This window comes from Talpa europaea (assembly GCF_964194135.1).
Source record: "Talpa europaea genome assembly, chromosome: 2".
Lineage (NCBI taxonomy): Eukaryota > Metazoa > Chordata > Mammalia > Eulipotyphla > Talpidae > Talpa > Talpa europaea.
This window is the reverse complement of record NC_140068.1, coordinates 111,720,417-111,740,926: the sequence shown is the minus strand read 5'-3', so window position 1 is coordinate 111,740,926 and position 20,510 is coordinate 111,720,417. Positions and strand designations below refer to the sequence as shown.

Here is a 20,510-nt window from a genome sequence, read left to right as displayed (position 1 = left end):
ACACAACTGACATTTTTATTGAAGTAGCATTGATATACAATGTTGTATATGATTTTAACACTTCAGATGCTGTTAAACCACACCTGCCACCAAGACACCCATGGGCCTCTACCAAAGTTCACTGTCCTCCCTCCCCACTTTGCTCTCCCCTTCCATTTCCCCCTCTTGTTGTCTCAGCTGTACAGTGACATTTCCAAGGTTTGTTATTGGTTTTACTTTATCTGACTTTGTTTTATTTCTCTAATATTTTTTAAAGATTTACTTATTTATTTATACAAGCACTGGGTACAGTCAGAAGCGCGGGAGGGTGAGAGAATTCACCAGAGACAGAGCCGGGAACAGAACAGGCAGAACAATGAAATACACTGCTGAGGGGAGCAGCAGGAGGCAAGAGAGGTCTGTCGCGCCATGTGGGACCCTTGCCCATTGGATGGGAATCGAACTGGCGCTGCAGAGGCTGCAGGCAGCTTCGCAGACCAGCGCTCAACAACTGCGCCACCAGGGGAGGCCCTACTTCTCTATTTTTAAAATTTTTTTATTTCATATTTTTTTACACCATTCTTCATTTTTGTACAATGTATGCATTTTTTTAATGTTGGTTATAGTTCCCATGGTATTCCCACCACCAATTCACTAGTGTGTCATCACCATAGTCCCTTGTGCTCTTCCCACCCCTGTTTGGATCATACTCCCTTCTCCCCACCCTGTAGAATGTCTCCATTTTATAGTTGCCTGTTGATTTTGATTTTTACTTTAATATAATCACTTTTTTCCCTTGATACCTTATTTGGATCCTCTACATTCCTCCTATAAGTGAAACCATCCAATGTTTTTCTTTTACTTTCTGGCTTATTTCACTGAGCATTATCCCTTTCAGCTCCATCCATGTTGCTGTGAATGGTATGAATTTATCTTTTTTGATTGCTGAGTAATATTCCATTGTGTATATATGCCACATGTTCTTGATCCAGTCATCTATTTTGGGGCATTTGGGATGTTTCCATAGCTTGGCCATTGTAAATAGTGCTGCAATAAACATAGGGATTCAGGTGTCCTTTTGAATTAATGTTTTTGTGTGCTTTCAGTGGATACCTAAGAGTGGAATTGCTGGATCATATGGAATCTCCATTTTTAGCAGATTGAGGAACCTCCACACAGCTTTCCATAGAGATCTGACCAACTTGAATTCCCACCAGCAATGCAGAAGTGTTCCTTTTTCTCTGCATCCTTGCCAACAATTGTTGTTGCTAGTTTTTTTAATATGTGCTATTCTCACTGGTGTAATATTGTATCTCATTGTGGTTTTGATTTGCATTTCCCTGATTACAAGTGATGTTGAACATTTTTTCATACGCCTGTTGGCCATTTGCATTTCCTCTTTGAAGAAGTGTCTTTTTAGCTCTTCTGCCCATTTTTTGACTGGGTTATTTACTTTGTTTTTGTTGAGTCTCCTCAGTTCTTTGTAGATCTCTGTGATTAATCCCTTATCTGTAGTACTGTGTGCAAAAATTTTTCTCCCAATCAGTGGGGTGTCTCTTTGCTTTGGTTAATATCTCTTTTACTGTATAGAAACTATTTAATTTGATGTTGTCCCAGCTGTTACTACCTCATACCATGCCCCCAAACTAACTCAAAATGAATTAAAGAACAAGACATAAGACCTGAAACCATAAAATATGTAGAAGAAATGTAGGCAAAACACATGACATAAACCTCAGTAACATCTTTAAAGATACGTCACCCAGCTGTTTATCTTTGCCTTCACAATCACTGCTTTGGGTGATGTGTCTGTAAATATATCTTTGATGTGCATATCCCGTAGTGTTTCACCTATATTTCCTTCTATGTATTTTATGGTTTCAGGTCTTATGTCTAGTTCTTTAATCCATTTTGAGTTGTTTTTTGTGTATGGTGTGAGGTAGTAGTCAAGCTTCATTCTTTTGCATGTAGCAACCCAGTTTTCCCAGAACCATTTATTGAACAAACTTTCTTTTCTCCAGTGCATATTCTTTTTTCCTTTGTCAAAGATTAGTTGACCATAAATCTGTGGGTTTATTTCTGGATTTTCTATTCAATTCCATTGGTCTGTGTGTCTGTTCTTGTTCCAATACCATGCAGTTTTGATGATTATGGCTTTGTAGTACAGTTTGAAGTCTGGGAGTGTGATGCCTCCATTCCCTTCTTTTTTTTTTTTCAGGAGAGCTTTGGCTATTCAGGGTTTTTGGTGATTCCATATGAATTTCATCAATGATTGTTCTATTTATTTGGAGAATGACATTGAAATTTTTATTGGAATAGCATTGAATCTGTATATTGCTTTTGGTAGGATGACCATTTTAATAATGTTTATTCTTCCAATCCATGATCACAAAAATCTACAAAGAGCTGATGAAACTCAAAAAAACAAAGAAAATAATCCAGTCAAAAAAATGGGCAGAAGAGCTAAAAAGAAACTTCTCTGAAGAGGAAATGCAAATGGCCAAAAGGCATATGAAAAGCTGTTCAACATCACTTGTCATCAGGGAAATGCAAATCAAAACTACAATGAGATAACATCTTACACCAATGAGAATGGCACATATTAAAAAAACTAGCAACAACAAATGTTGGCGAGGTTGTGGAGAAAAAGGAGCTCTCTTGCACTGTTGGTGGGAGTGCAAACTGGTCCAACCACTATGGAGAGCTGTGTGGAGATTTCTGGACCTACTAAACATAGAGCTTCCATATGATCCAGCAATTCCACTCCTAGGTATTTACCCAAGGGACACAGAAACATCAATTCCAAAGAGCACGTGCACCCCTATGTTTATAGCAGCACTATTTACAATAGCTAAGTTTTGGAAACAACCCAAATGCCCAAAAACAGATGACTGGATCAAGATGATGTGGTACATATACACCATGGAATATTACTCAGCATTCAGAAAAAGATAAACACATGCAGTTTGCATCAACTTGGATGGCGCTGGAAAGGATCATGCTCAGCGAAATAAGCCCGAAAGAAAAAGAAAAATACTGGATGGTCTCACTCATAGCAGGAATCTAGAAAACTTAAAAAGAGACCAGGAAAAAGAATAACTATAAGAAAGTAAAAATCAAAATCAACAAACAACCATGAATCAGAGACACTCTATGGGGGGTTGGGGGTTGGAATGGAGGGATTGGGGTCAAAATAAGGGGGTTGCGATTGTATGGGGAATATAAAAATAAAATTAAAACTAAAAAAAAAATAAAACCTTAAAAAAAGATACATCACCCAAAGCAAAGATAGTAAAGGAAAAGATATTTTTCTATATTATACGTAAAAGTGAAACCATCTGGTATTTGCCTTTCTCTTTCTGACTTACTTCACTCAGCATAATCCCCTCTAGTTCCATCCATGTTGTTGAAATGGCAAGAAGATATCTTTATTTATTGATGAATATTCCTTCACTGTATATGCACACCACATATTCCCTATCCATTCATCTATCTTTGATCACTTAGATTGTTTCCAAAGTATAACTATTGTAAACAGTGCTGCAGTGAATATAGGAGTACATAATTTTCTCTACAAATTACTGTTTTTTCTTGCTTTGAGCAGATGTCTAGAAATGGAATTCCTGGATCATATGATAGATCCATATTTAATATTTTCAGAAATCTCCATACTGTTTTCCCTAGGAGCTGGAAAAGTTAACCTTTACACTAAAAGTATATGAGGGCTCTGTTTTCTCCCTATCCTCACCAAACCTTGTCATTTCTGGTCTTTTATATATGGCCATTTTCAAAGGTGTGAGATGCTATCTCATTGTGGTGTAGATATGCATTTTCCTGATGATCAGTGATGATGAGCAGTTTTACATGTGCCTTTTGTCCATCATTTTTATATCTTCTTTGGAGAAATGCCTACTTAGATTTGGCTCATGGTTTGGTTGGGTTATTTGATTTCTTTATGTTGGGTTGTATGAATTCTTTCAGAGTCTTTTGTTAGATGTATCATGTGCAAATATTTACTCAAAGTCAAGTTCTATTAATTTTAGTGATGGTTTTGCAGTGCAGAAGATTTTTAGTTTGGTATTGTCCCAATTATTTATATTCTCTATTGTTTTTCTTGCTATCAGAGATGAGCCACTGAAGGGGTCTCTGTGGTGGTCTAGGGATTAAGTCTCAGTGCCATCATGGCTACAGGCTGAGTTCCACCCCTGGCCAGGAAGCTAACACACATGGTATATTAGACCTCTCCAGTCTCACCCATTGCTCCCCTTAACAGTATAGTTTAGTAAATCTGCCTGTTCTGCTCCTCATTCTTTCTCTGGTGAATCCTCTCAACCCCTGTACCTCTGGCCTATATGCCAGTTTGTCTATGCAAAACTAAATTAATTAATTAAAAATTCACTGAAGCCTATGTTGTGAAGTGTTTCGCCTATTTTATTATAATTTTTCAAATTTTCAGGATTTATATCCAAGTTTTTATCCCCTTTGAAATAATTTTTGCTTTTGTTCTGAGACAGTTCTCTAATTTCATTTTTTTCAAGCCCTCAACCAGTTTTCCAAACACTATTTGTTGAAGAGAGTTTCCTTTTTCTTATGATAACTGTCATAGAGATATGGGCATATTTCTGGGTTCTCAATTTCATTCCAATGGTCTGTCTGTTAATTTTTTCCAGTTCCATGCTATTTTGATTATCATAGCTTTTTAGTACACTTTGAAGTCTGGGAATATGATCAAACTTCTCCTCTTTTTTTCAGGATTGTGTTGCTACTAAGGATCTTTGGGGATTTTGTTGGAATTTGATATGATACCTGATAGGCATTTTAATAATGTTAATTCTTCTGATCCAACACCAGGGGATATATTTCCGTTTTTGTGTGGCTTTTTCTATTTCTTTTATCAATATCCTATACTTTTTATCAAATACGTCCTTCACCTCCTTAGTTAACTTGGCCTTAAGGTATTTAATTCATTTCAATTCAATTGTAAGCAGAATTGTTTTACTGACTTCTTGCTTTAGTTCATTGTTGGCACATAGAAGATCAACTAATTTTTTGTGTATTGATTTTGTGTATTGCTCTTTTGCTGTACTGATTTGGTGTTTCAGTTTTGTTTTTATTTTATTTTTTTGACTCTCTGAGATTTTCTATGTATATTTTCATGTATTTGCAAATAATGATAGTTTTACTTTTTCTTTCCCAACTTGCCATTATTCTTCTTTCACCTAATTGCTCTAGCTAAAATTTCCAATAATATATTCAATAGTAGTGATGTCAATGGAACTCAATTCTTGTACCACATCTTAGTGGAAACACTTTACTTTTTCACCATTGATAATTATGTTAGATGAAGTTTTGTCATATGTGTCCTTTATTGTGCTGAAAAAGTTCTGTTTATACCTTACTTTTTGATTTTTTTAAATAGATGTTTAATCTTATAAAATCCTTTCTTAGCTTTTATTGATATGATCATGTGATATTTATCTTTCCTTTTACTGAATTGGTGTATCACATTGATTGATTTTTCAGATGTTGAATCATTATTTTGTTCTTGGAAAAAATCCCATTGGGTCATGATATATAATATTTTCAATTCACTGTTGAATTTTATTAGGATTTTTACATCTATATTCATGAGGGAAATTGTTCTGTAACTTTCTTTCTTTGTGTGATGTCTTTCTTTTAAAAAAAAGATTTATTTATTTATGCATACAAGAACTGGGGTACAGGCCAGAGGTGGGGGGGTAAGAGGATTCACCAGAGACAGACTGGGAAGCAGATCTGGCAGATTGACTGAAATACACTGCTGAGGGGTGCAGTGGGGAGACAGGAGAGGTCTGCTGCACCATGTGAGTAGCTCCCTGCTCAGGGATCGAACTTGTGCTGCAGTGGCTGTGGTTTCGTCTTAACCCCTTGTGCTACCAAAAAGGCTCTATGTGATGTCTTTCTATTTGGTATCATCAGATGTTGGTGTCATGAAATATATTTGGAAGTATTCCCTCTTTCCAAATTTTGGAAGTATTCCCTCTTTCCAAATTTTGAGATGGATAGATATTATCTCATAGTTAAGTGTTTGGTAGAACTCAGTAGTGAAATCAACTATGTTTTTCAAGAAATAATTATGTTATTTTTCAAATGATGTACCAGAACTCCTTTGTTGGATTGTCACAACTTTGGTTTGTGGTTAACATTGATTTTCTGTGAGGCAATGGAGATAGAGAGAATATGGTATTCTTGCAACATATTAATTTTACTCCTTACTTGACTATTTTGGATTTTAGAGTCATCATACATTTAAATTGAATTTCCCAAATAAAAATACATAAAAAATGCTAAGAAACAAAAATAGCCAAGGCAAACTTGAATAATAAAAATGAAGCTGAAGGACTTGTGCCATCAAATGTTAGAAACTATATAGCATTTGAAGATAAAGCAATTAAGACAGTATGATATGGGTGGTGTGCTGCCAGAACAGAAATACTGGATAGATTCTGGAAAGGTAGTTTCAAAATTACATATAAACAACTTTTGTGATTTATTATAAAAGTTACACAGCAAGGCAGTAGAGAAATGGTGGCATTTTAAATAAATTTTGCTTTGTAAATCAGATATTACACTGAAAAAGGAAATTTTGACCCTTATCACATATAATACATAATAAATCAATTACTAATAAGCTGTGTTTTTAAGTGTGAAAGGTAGAAGAAGACTAATAACCTTAAAATGAAATAGAGTAGAATACCTTGACATAGAAAAATATTCCGTAAAGCAGACAAAGCAAGCACTAATAAAGAAAATTTTGACAGATCATACTTTACATTTAATAATGTTTTTCACACAAAATTTGATTTGGAAAAGCATTGAATATTTGATAAATAAAAAAATTATTAATCTTTATATTGAAAGAAGATGACAGATGGCCAGGATCCCTGAGTGTTGCTTCCCTCAGGTATAACAAGGATAATTGTCCAGAAGGAGTGGTCAATCCAGAACACAGCTGGAGAAGTAAGAAACAGTGCCTTAGTAGGAGAAGAAGCAGAAAACTTTAAAAAAGGAAGTCAAGACTGAAACAGTAAGTCATGAATAGCACAAGTTATACTGGCCTTTCCTCCAAATGTCTCTCAGGGTCTCCCACAGTGCTCTTCTGGAAAGACAGTGAATAATTCATTGAAAGAGTGTAACTTGTTGGAAATGCTATGGTGACTGCACCTGAGGGGGTGAGGGGAAGCAATTGTTTAAAAATGAACAATGATGTAACAAAATTAAATAAGAGACCAGGAAAAAGACTAATCAATACAAAGTAAAAATCAAAATCAACAAGCAACTATAAACTAGAGACACACTGGGGGGGTGGGTGGGGAGGAAGGACTAGAGTCAAAATAAGGGGAGAGGTGCAATTGTATGGGGAATATAACCAAAATGAAAATGCATACATTGTGCAAAGATGAAAAAAGATGTAAGAATTATATAAAATAAAATATTTAAATAAAATAAAAAATAATAAGTAATAGGCTCTGAAGTAAAAAAATATTTAAAAAATTTAGAAAAATTAAAAATAAAAAATGGAAAAGACAATTAAAAAATAAAATAGTATAATACTTAATTTTTTAGAAAGGAGTGTAACTTCTTCAAAATTTCAGTGATGGACATCCAGGTGGCCATTGGACAAGACAAGTATCTCCACTTTCACCGTACCATTCAGCATAGTTTGGAGTTTTAGCTATGCATCAAGAGAGAGATATAAAAGAATCTAAATTGGAAAAGAAGTTAAGCCATCATTATTTGAAGATGGCATGCTTATAAACATGGAAAACTCTAAAGATTCTATTAAGGACCTAATTCAAATAATAAATCAATTCAGTGAAGTGGTAGAGTACAAAACCAGTGTACAAAAATCAATTGCTGAAGAGAAAGAAATCTCAAAAATAATCCCATTAATTATCAAAAATAAATTAAATACCTACAAGTAAACATAACAAAGGTATTCTTGAAGGACCTATACAATTAATTCTATGTTATTGTTCAAAGAAACAGAAGATATTAGTAAATGAAATTATAATCCCTGTTTATGTGTTGGAAGAATTAACATTATGAAAGTGACATTCTTACTCAAAGCAATATACATATTCAATGAAATCTCTATCTGTGTTCCAATAGAACTTTTCAAAGAAATAGAAGAAATAATAGTTAAATTCACATGGACCCACAACACTCCAAGTAGCCAAAACAGTCCTAAAAGAGAGGAATAACAGTGGCATCAGTCTCGTAGGCTTCAAACTATACTACAAACCTATAGTAATCAAAACAGAATGGTACTGTTGCAAAAACATATACATAGACCAATGTAATAAAATTGAATTTCTATAAATAAATTCCAATATCTATGGACACTAAATCTAAGACACTAAATCTATGACAAAGGATCCAAATATACATTGGAGGGAGAATCTCTTCAATAAATGGTTTTGGGGAACCTGAACAGTTATTTCAAAAGAATGATATTAGGTCACTATATCACACTTTACACATAAATTTACTCAAAATAGATTATAGACATGGATGTAAGATCTGAAACTATAAACATGCACTGAGGAATAAAATAGGCAAAACAGTTCACAAAATTGGGTACAGATATATCTTTAGGGATTTGTCCCAGTGGGATTGCATTAAGCTAACAAAGCTTGTGCACTGTGAAAGGAAACTATCAATAAATCAAAAAGACACCACACTGAATGCAAGAAAATATTTGCTTGTAATTCATCTGATGAAAGGATGATATCCACAATATATTTGGAATACATGTAATTCATCAACAACAGAAAATTAGTTAAAATTAGGCAGAAAAAGTAAATAGTCACATGAAAAAATGCTCATCATTACCATCAAAGGGAAATGCAAATCAAATCCACAATAAGATATCTTCTCAAATCCATGATAAGGGCCCACATTAAAAATACCAGCAAAAACAAATGTTTATGAGAATGTAGGAATAAAGGAACCCTCTGGAAATGTAGGTTGTTCCAGCCTCTATGGAAAACAGTATTGAGGTTTCTCAAAATATTACAAATAAGCCAACCATATGACCCAAGAATTCCACTGCTAAATATCTAACCAAATGATGCAAAAGCACTAATTCAAAGGGATATATGTACTCCTATGTTTAGTACATACTTATTTACAGTAGTGCAGTTATGGAAACAGCCTAATTTCCCAAAGTGGAGGATATTGATTCAGAAAAATGAAGTATATATACAATGGAAAACTAGTCAACTATAAAAAAGATGAACTGTTGCCTTTTGTGAAAACTTGTTTAGAACTGGAGAGGATAATGCTAAGTGAAATTAGTCAGAAGGAAATAGACAAATACTAGATGGTTTCACTTTATGTTGAACATAGAGAAACAAAGCAAAGGGTCAGATAAAACCTAACCAATAATAAATCCTTGATATCTGAGAGAGAGAGAGACACCGGAAAGAGTGAAGATTCGCCAGGGCTGGGAGGCCTGTGAGCCTCCTGGCCCCCTGACACGCCTGCCTACAATGCACCTGATTGCTGCAAGTAAAAGCTCAATAAAAGGCTGAGAAAGCCACTGAGGGCTCCAGGACTCTCCTTTACCCATCTGCTCAGATCATAGAGAACCAGCTCTGTGCCTTCCTGGCACTACAACATCCAAAGTAGATAACATGACATAAATCAATTTTATCTTGGTAACATGCATGTTGGAATACATATGTAATATAAAAGTAATTTATGTTACAAGATTATATTAATATTTTATTTAAAAATATCTTTGTATTTTAAAGGTGAATACAGAAACAGATAAAATAAATGTTGTTTGGAATATTTGTGTAAAGATAATATTTGAAGAGACAATAATGGGTAGATTAGACAATTTGGGTCATATTTTGATCACTGGCGAATTTGTATAATGGGAACATCAGATTTTTAGACTATTTTCTTATATTTGTTTATTTTTTAAAAATTTCCCTTAAAGTTAAGATGACTACTGAGTTGGAGAAAATATTTCTAGTGCATTTATTTTATGAGTATAAATATCCAAAATATGTAAGCTGTTTCTAGAAAGCAGTAAAATAATGTTCAAATCTAACAGAAAAAAGAAAAAAAACAGGTAAAAGAGTTGAACAAGACTTCACAAAACAGGATATACAAATCACTAATTTGAGTGATTGTTGACCCTCACAGTCATCAAAGAAATGCAAATTAAAACATAAAGCAAACCAATAACAAACCCCTGGAATCTAATTGCAGAGCTGAGACTTCAAAAAATAGTACCTAGTAGGTAGGTGAGTTTAAAACAAGCAAATGTGATTTATGGCATCAATAGTTAAAAAAATATTTGAGATGATAGTGACTAGGAAGAGACACAAAGGAAGCTTCTGACCTGGTCAATATATTCTCTCTTGGCTCTATGTACACTTAGGGGAATATTTCCACTCTGTAAGCATTCATCAATTCAAATATACAGTTATGGCTTTTATGTTTTTCTCTATATATGTCATACTCCAATAAAAAATGTAGTAGGAAAAGTCAAGCCATAGATGAAAACCAAAAAAATTTCTCTTTACATTGTTGGCAAATCCTCAGGTATATAAAAAGATGCAGAACATCAAAACAAAAAATTCTTTTTTTTCCTTATTTTCTTTTACTTATTTATTTAAATATTTTATTTTATATAATTCTTACATCTTTTTTCATCTTTGCACAATGTATGCATTTTCATTTTGGTTATATTCCCCATACAGTTGTACCCCCCCCCCTTATTTTGACTTTAGTCCTTCCTTTCCCCACCCCTCCCTCACCCCCTTTACCTCCCGTATTGTGTCTCTGGTTTATAGTTGCTTGTTGATTTTGATTTTTACTTTGTATTGATTAGTCTTTTTCCTGGTCTCTTACTTAGGTTTTCTAAATTCCTGCTATGAGTGAGACCATCCGATATTTTTCTTTTTCTTTCTGACTTATTTCGCTGAGCATGATCCCTTCCAGCGCCATCCATGTTGCTGCAAACTGCATGTGTTTATCTTTTTTGACTGCTGAGTAATATTCCATGGTGTATATGTACCACATCTTCTTGATCCAGTCATCTATTTTTGGGCATTTGGGTTGCTTCCATAGCTTACCTATTGTAAATTGTGCTGCTATAAACATAGGCGTGCAGGTGCCCTTTGGAATTACTGTTTCTGTGTCCTTTGGGTAAGTACCTAGGAGCGGAATTGCTGGATCATATGGAAGCTCTATGTTTAGTAGGTCAAGAAATCTCCACACAACTCTCCATAGTGGTTGGACCAGTTTGCACTCCCACCAACAGTGCAGGAGAGTTCCCTTTTCTCCACAACCTTGCCAACATTTGTTGTTGCTAGTTTTTTTAATATGTGCCATTCTCACTGGTGTGAGACGGTATCTCATTGTAGTTTTGATTTGCATTTCCCTGATTGCAAGTGATGTTGAACATTTTTTTCATATGCCTGTTGGCCATTTGCATTTCTTCTTCAGAGAAGTTACTTTTTAGCTCTTCTGCCCATTTTTTGACTGGATTATTTTCTTTGTTGTTGGTGAGTCTCATCAGCTCTTTATAGATTTTTGTGACCAGTCCTTTGTCGTTAGTGTTGTGTGCAAAAATGTTCTCCCAGTTGGTAGGGTTTCTCTTTGTTTTAGCTATTGCCTCTTTTGCTGTGCAGAAGCTCTTTAATTTGATGTAGTCCCAGCTGTTGATCTTTGCCTTCACTATCTCTGCTTTGGGTGATGTGTCTGTAAAGATGTCTTTGAGGTGCATGTCATGTAGTGTTTCGCCTATATTTTCTTCTATGTATTCTATGGTTTCAGGTCTTATGTCTAGTTCTTTAATCCATTTTGAGTTGGTTTTTTGTGCATGGTGTGAGGTAGTAGTCAAGCTTCATTCTTTTGCAGGTAGCAACCCAGTTTTCCCAGCACCATTTATTGAACAAACTTTCTTTGCTCCAATGCATATTCTTTGCTCCTTTGTCAAAGATTAGTTGACCATAAATCTGTGGGTTTATTTCTGGATTTTCTATTTGATTCCATTGGTCTGTTTGTCTGTTCTTGTTCCAATACCATATAGTTTTGATGATTATGGCTTTGTAGTATAGTTTGAAGTCTGGGAGAGGGATGCCTCCATTCCCTTCTTTATTTTTCAGAAGAGCTTTAGCTATTCGGGGTTTTTGGTGATTCCATATGAATTTCATCAATAATTGTTCTATTTCTTTGAAGAATGTCATTGAAATCAAAACAAAAAATTCTTATAAGACAACAGCATCTTCAATTATGGGCATAATTTTCACATGAGCAAATTATTTTAAAATTACAAAAAATAATATGAAACTCATTCATAATCATAGAAATGAAAAAGTGACACTGGCATCCCTTTCTCAGCTATTAGATTGAAAAAGTTTGACAGCATAATGTATAGGTGATAATTCCTATTAAGTGCTAATGAAAAGGTGCCTAGCACAAAACAAACAGTAAATATTCATTTTACTATTCAAATTTTGGTTATAAAACTATAAAAATAGACTATAGATCTAAAACTCAATCCAGAGGTTGTATTTTTCCCATGAGTCTCACTTAGTTCTTAAGAAAATATTGGAGAAAACTAGCTATTTCAATAAAAAGACTTTAAGAAAAGTAACTGGATTGGAAATTTTCCTTAATATCATAAATTGGTCAAAATGTATACTTATAAATAATAGATGTAGCAAGTAATCCAAAGGAGAGATAGCTCTGAAGTGCAGGATTGTTGATTCTATTGTAAAGCCAAGTCAAAAGAGTATAATATAGAATTCATTGCTTTGCAAGTGGTTTATGATGACATTTTTTCATGTGTTCCCTATGGTCCAAGCTCCTTTCTCCATGAATTTATCTCTTTTTTTTGTTTTTTTTAAATAATAAATTTTATTTTTATATTCCCCATACAATTGCATGAATTTATCTTAATTGCAACTCAGAGACTGGTTCCCCAAGGTCAAATTTCTGGCAAGCCCTATCCTAAAATCATTACATTCCCTGAGGAATAAAAGAGAAGGCACTGATAGGTATCCCTGTATTCCTTTATATATGGCATAAAAGATGAGCAAAGTCAATATAATGCTGTGATTTAGACACAAAGAAGTTTGGACCTAGGAAGAAATACAGAGATAGAAACATTACCCTACAAGTAAGAAAATGGAACAAACTTAGGAGGTAAGAGATACCATAGAAACTCAAGGCAAGAAAACTTAGTTCTGAAAGAGAAGTTACTTTTACACTTTTTTTTTTCTTAGAGATTACAAAAATTTTCTTAAAGGACTGTCATTTTGACAGTCAGGAAATTTGTTTTATGAAGAGACTATAGACATCATCAGAAGAAAGAGGTATAATCATTATACATAAATTAAAAGTAAAATTTTAGTTAAAATTTATTACACTAAAACTATTTAGAAAAATAGAAAAAAGATTACTGTTATTTAAGTATTTGAATGCCGAGTATAAGCAATTGAGTTTAGTATTTTTTTTTTAATTTCCTGGATTGCTAATTATGGGAAGAGCTAATTGACATAGAGAAAAAATATGCTGGATAATTCTTCTAAAGCATGAACTGTTCCACTCTCTCTAGCCAAATTAGATTTGGTAAGAAATCTGCTCACGGCTTTGTAGGAAATGACTTAAATAATCAAGTGGTAAAGCCCCTACTTATCAAAGAATTATATTTCTAAGTACATGTAATTTTTAATCTGGCTAGATTTATAAGTAGATTTAAGAGAAATACAAGTTCATTTTAACATATATAACCAAAACAACAAACAAAAAGTTTGCTGATAAGCATTTGTATTGTAATTGTTTCAGTGGATTTAATATTGTATCAGTTTGGTAGTTTCAATTCCTTGCTTGCAGAACCAATTTAATTATGCATCTAAGTCATAAGATGCATTATACACTTGAAAATATAAAAACATTTAATATTAAGAAAGTAGAATGAAAAAGTATAGTATATTTTATGCTAAGACAGCATAGTCTATATAGAGTTGCTGGGATACTACTCAGCTATTAAAAAAAAAGATGTAATCTTACATTTTGAATAAAAGATATTACCAGATGGTTTCTCTCACATAACCAAGGTAAAGTACTAAAAAACCACAGCAAAATAACTCAGATTCTGTGAAACACTGAGATTACCAGAGTGGAGAGAAAGATTGGATGGGAGGGGAGGATAGACCGTATGAATCTGATAATGAGGAGGCATTAGAATTTTGGAGGTTGGCGAGGTGAAGCTTTTCATACATAGAAGCGAATACGTACTCCCAAATTTTATAGAGTAAATCAATGATAAATTACAAAAAGAGAAAGAATGAGGGGAAAAATCTGCTTTAAATGATTATTACAATATTTGTTTAGATTAAGATGTAAAAATATTTTCCTAATACATCTTTCCTAATACAAAAATTCAGAACTTACTATATGAAATTTTCAAAATCTGTTCATGTATAATAAAAGCTATTTGTAGTGATGATTCTTTCCAGGAAACATCATTAAAATCAGAAACTTTCTTTACTTTCATCCCTCAATTCCCTTCCTTTCTCTTTCTCTCTTTTCTCTGTCCCTCCTCCCTGCCTACCTCTTTCCTTGGGAAAAAAAAAAAAAGAGTAATGAATAATGTACTTAGAAGAGGAAGAAGTTACAACTGTGAACTAACTAAATTTTGAATAAGTTGAAATCTGTCTTTGGTGACTTCATTCCTATTTTCACCCTCTCTGAGCCTTTCTGATCTCTTCTCTGCCTGGAGGTTATTCTACCTTGTTTATATATTCATCCATGCACAGAAGTTTGCATATGGAGTATGACCCCTTCTTTCATAAAAAAATTCCTCTCATGTTTATAGCAAATAAATTACAAAATGAAGGTCTCCCTAGTGGCATAGGGGTTAACTCTCAGTGCTATCATGCTATCACCACTGTGGACTGAGTTTGACCCCAGCCAGGGAGCTACCCACATGGCGCAGCAGACCTCTCTTGACTCGCCCGCTGCTCCCCTCAGCAGTGTATTTCAGTGGATCCACCTGCTCTGCTCCCCACTCTATGTCTGGTGAATCCTCTCACTACCCCGCACCTTTGCCTATACCCCGGCTTTTGTACGCATAAATAAAAATAAATCTTGGGCTACCCTGGTGGGCACAATGGGTAAAGCTATCCACAGCCACTGCAGCACGAGTTCAATCCCTGGCTAGGGAGCTATGCACATGGTGCAGCAGACCTCTCCTGTCTTGCCCACTTCTCCCCTCAGCAGTGTATTCAGTAGAAACACCTGGTTCTGCTCCCCACTCTGTCTCTGCTGAATCCTCTCACCCCCACACCTCTGGCCTACACCTCAATTCTACTATGCATAAATAAATAAAATAAATCTCTTTTAAAAAAACACAAATGAGTGGTACATGGTATATATGGAAACAGTATAAATTTTATCAGGATAATACACTGACCTAAAGAACTTAAACTTTCAAATTTTCCTTTTTAAAAAATTCATTTAATTTTTTTAATTTTATTTTTATTTTGTATAGAACTGGGGTATAGGCCAGAGGTGTGGGGAGTAAGAGATTTCACCAGAGTCAGTGGGACGAGCAGAACAAATACACTGCTCATAGGAGCAGCAGGTAAGACAGCAGAGGTCTACTCAGCCATATGTGGGTTAACTCCCTGGCCAGGATCCAACTCGGGGTGGTGGTAATAGCACTGAGACTTAACCCCTAGGCCACCAGGGAGGCCCTCAAATTTTGTTTATAGCCTAGCTATAATTTGGATATGATCAACCATTAAAAAGCAGATACTTAAAGTAAAATATTTTTAGTCATCAATAAAATTTACTGCTATAACAATTAAGATTTAAATCTTTTATTTTTATCCATTTATTTGCTGTTTTGCATGAGCTCATTGAAGTTCTATCACAACACCATGTGAAACTTATTTGAGTAAATTGCCCAAAGACAAGAAAGTAGTATTATATAAATGGGATACATGCAGTCTTAATTCGTAGTAACTGCCTGATTGATTTAATCATGAGTCCTGAGAATAAATATTTAAAACACAAAATCATGTATATTGTAAGATAATGAAAAATTTATAGCAAGAAGCCTAGAGTTCCAGAGTACATAATAGAAAGATCACTTATTATAAATCAATAAAGACGATTTAGCATAAGCAGAATAAAAGATTAAACAAGGAATACTTCTTAGCATGTTAAGCCATGTTTAATAACATATATTTGTTCATTACAAAAATAATGTTTAATCATTGACTAAAATTTAGAAAAGTGTAGCAAAGTAACATATGGAGATTATTAATAATTTCTAATTCAGAGAAAATTCCACATATTTTTTGTAGTGTCTTTTCATGCTTTTTATGCATATATTAACATATTTTACATGTTGTGCGTGTTTCATACTAAGGCTATTAAAATCATCGTGAATAAACACTGGATAATTAAAATTGATTCTATTGACTGTATGATAAATCTAATCAATAGATAAATCATATTAAGCATTTCTCTATTCTGAAATGTTAAGGTTTTTTTTTTAATTTTTCAATTGCTTAATTATACCTGTTATGAGTACCCTAACATGTAACTATTATGTGGGTCTAATTATGCATCTAGAATATGTTCTTAAGGACAAATCACTACATAAGTAATACTATTACTATTTAAAAATACCATTATTCTTTTAAATTCTTGGTGACATTTAAAATTATTCAATATGAAAGATTTTATTTATAGTCCCATATTTATCTTGAAATTGTGCCTTTAGTGACTTCACACTATGACCTTACTTTTAATAGGATTTTGAATGATTGGATCTCAGAATAGCCATTAGGTATAAATTATGTTAAAAACCTGTCTTCTTCTAAGTGTTTTTACTTCTTAATTACTATATTTTTCTAGCCAGTAAACCAGTTCACAGTTGTTGCCAGGTATGATCATATTTTATCTATTGTGTTTTACCATCTGTAAGTCCAGACAAAAGAGTCACCTTGAATGCATATATAATTGGAGATGACAGATTTCATATCTTTACCAGTTAATATCTAATGCTGTAAATAAAACATGTCACTAGTGAATGCTTAACTATTCACACACTACAGGTCTATTCATTAATTTTTGTGGCTATTTGCAATACTGTCCAAAAACAGAAATCTCTCTAGGGCAGAGACAGCATTCAATAATGGCACTTGGTTTAATACCCTTATAATTGCCAGCAAATTATTTAACCTTTCTGAATCTTAGTGTCCTTATATATAGAAAGGATATGGATCATGACTTTGTGAGGTTTAAATATTTGCTGTATGTAAAGTGTTTATTGAAGCCTTTCATCATAGAACTGTTTCATGAATGTTGTTATTATTATTTAAAATTAATTATTTAATATAAATGATTTAGCTATGCACATTTATATGATATACATAGTTCAAAGTTTGAACGAAACATTCAAGCCTTGAATTTGCTTTATACATAAGGAAAATGAAGTATACAGTACATGTGTATCTGGATGATCGCATCCACGGCTCACACAAATTAATACATAAAATATTCTTTACTGGTCTTTCCATTTGCTACATAAAATCCATTGTTGCATATTTTTCCATGAACAGAGAATTACATAATACTGAAGTTATACTACAGGAGAGCCTGTTTTGAGAATTTTTATGCTAGAAGGTATAGACTAGAAGGTACAGGCTAGTGGAGGGAATAATTAAACCACCTTTGACAACCAGAAACATATTTTAGTTCTTATTATTTGACATAAACATAAATATGTTTTTGATATAAACAAAATAAGTAAAAAAAATAAGAGCTATTATTTCACAATTTTCTCTGGCATTACTATTATAATAAATTAATTCTATGAGTCCTTAGAGTTTTATCTATGTTAAGTTAATTAAACAGAAAGGAGAATTTAACTTCTTTAACTAACAACAGTACATTTCAGAGATGGTAATTTTCATCTAAGAGGTATGTGCTAAAAAAACAGCAAGTACATGAATTGAATTTAAGGGAATTACATTAGAAAACGTCTTGAGCAAATTGAAGATTTTTTTAAAGATTTATTTATTTATGATTACAAGAACTGGAGTACAGGCCAGAGGTGTGGGAGGTGAGAGGATTCACCAAAGACAGAGCAGGGAACAGAACAGGCAGATAGAGTGAAGTACACTGCTGAGGGGAGCAGCAGGTGAGTCAGGAGAGGTCCGATGCACCATGTGGATAGCTCCCTGGCCAGGGATAAAACTCGCAATGCAGAGGCTGTGGACAGCTTCACAATGCTATGCTCAACCTCTTGTGCCACCAGGGAGGCCCCAAATTGAATATTTAATGAAGATCCAATAAGCTCAGATATCTTAACACACTTAACATCTTATTTGTCTAACAAATGTCTTGTAATATCCTTTATTAGATTACCTTTGTAGTACCTCTACATAGGAAATTATAAATTCACTAATGAAAGTCATAGGTTGAAATGTTTAATAAAGACAGACAGATAATTTTAATGTTTATCTCTTGTTGAAGTAATGCAAGGAAATATGTTAATGTTATTTATTTTAGCATTCCCTATCCAGTTGCTATGCTACATACACCTTCATGAGCCAACATTAATTTTTAAGAACAGAATAATAAGGATCCCAAAATCTGACTGCGTTATTTATAGCAAGTACTATCACAATAATGGCAAGAATTAATACCACCTTTCATCATCCAAATGGCTTTGTTCTGGTGGGCTTCTCTGAATGGCCCAGACTAGAAATGGTTCTTTTTGTGACTATCTCCATCTTCTACATAATGACACTCCTTGGGAATTCAGCCATCATTATCTTGTCACGTCTTGATGCCAGACTCCATACTCCCATGTACTTTTTTCTAAGTAATCTCTCTTTTTTGGACCTTTGCTACACTACTTCCACTGTCCCCCAGATGTTGATAAATATACAGAGCAACTCAAGAAACATCAGCTACATAGGATGCATAGCTCAACTTTTCATCTTTCTTGGTTTAGGGTCCACAGAATGTGTACTTCTCTCAGTAATGGCCTTTGATCGTTATGTAGCTGTCTGCCATCCTCTCCGTTACAAAGTTATCATGCATTCTCGACTATGTCAACAGCTGGCAGCAGTGGCTTGGGTAACAGGTTTCAGCAACTCTTTGGTACAAACAGTGTTGACTTTCTTGTTACCTCGCTGTGGTCAATATCAGGTGGAGAATTTCTTCTGTGAGGTACCTGCCATGCTCCGGTTATCATGTGTTGACACATGGGTCAATGAAGTAGAAATGTATGCTGCTGTGGTGGTAATCAAAGTTATCCCAGTTGGATTAATTCTATTCTCCTACATCAACATTGTCAGAGCAGTAGTAAGAATCAAATCTTCTGAGAGTCGCAAGAAGGCCTTCAATACTTGTGGGTCTCATTTGCTGGTGGTCATTATGTTCTATGGCTCAGCCATTAGTGGTTATGCATATATGGCACCCAAAAGCAACTCAGCCAAATTGAAGGGCAAGCTTCTTGCACTCTTCTATGGACTTATAACTCCAATGCTCAACCCCCTCATCTACACATTAAGAAATAAAGATGTTAAGGGAGCAATAAAGAAGCTGCTTGGGAGAGAACAAGAGCAAGGGTGGAACATGGCTTAAAAAATTCAGTCATCTTACAATTCAAATTCCACACTCCCAAAATGCCTATTGCCAATTGCTATCATTCCTTTCACTCTCAAATAGAAATGCCTGATTGTTAGTTATTATCTATGTGCTTCACAGGAAGTAACATATGATTCTCCTTCTGAAATCCATGAAGTCGAGATCTAAAAATAGGTGATAGATTTTAGTAAACTAATGTATTTTTCTTAGTGTTCTTTTTTAGTGAAGTTTTAAAAATTAATAACCAAATATGATTTCTTATCACATGGCACATTAAAACTGATGATTAAGAGAATAATCTTGAGAATTGCTTAAATGCAGGAAATGACTGCTCAAATGATGTTACAAAATTAGCAGTTTGCAATAATTTATAATCAAGAAATTTCATTTCCTCTTTATATAAATATGTTTATATATGTGTTTATATATATATATATATGTTTGGGTTGTTAGTGTAGCAAACAACAGTCAACATTAGGATGGACATCCCCATGAAGTCCAGTGTAGTCTGTGGCCATCTACACTGTTCTGGAGAATAGGAAGTACACATATGGAAAACTTTGTGAAATTCATTTGTTCAATGATTTATTTTTTATTTATTCAATTATCCAATCTTTCTAGCAATTTTAGCATATTTTTAATTTTTTTACATCATTCTATGGAATTTTTTTTTCTAGTGGCTAATGTAAGGAGACTATGTATGTCTCACAGTAACAAACTTTAATCTAAAAACATGTTTTATCAGTATGTATTTCATTGTTGGTGCTCAATCATCTTTATTAATAATATATAATAATAACTGTGTTCAGCTAGCCAAACAGAAAATTAGAAGATTTTCTCCTAATTGAAAG

At 33.9% G+C, this 20,510-nt stretch overlaps 1 protein-coding gene across 1 annotated transcript; it reads left to right on the top strand.

Annotated features, from left to right (window-relative positions):
* Positions 1-18,693: 18,693 nt before the first annotated feature.
* Positions 18,694-19,656, top strand: LOC311188263 (putative olfactory receptor 2B8; the record flags this gene model as incomplete). Its single annotated transcript, XM_084259405.1, has 1 exon — positions 18,694-19,656. One exon carries the CDS (start codon positions 18,694-18,696, stop codon positions 19,654-19,656), a length of 963 nt encoding a protein of 320 aa, XP_084115531.1.
* Between the last annotated feature and the right edge of the window lie 854 nt (positions 19,657-20,510).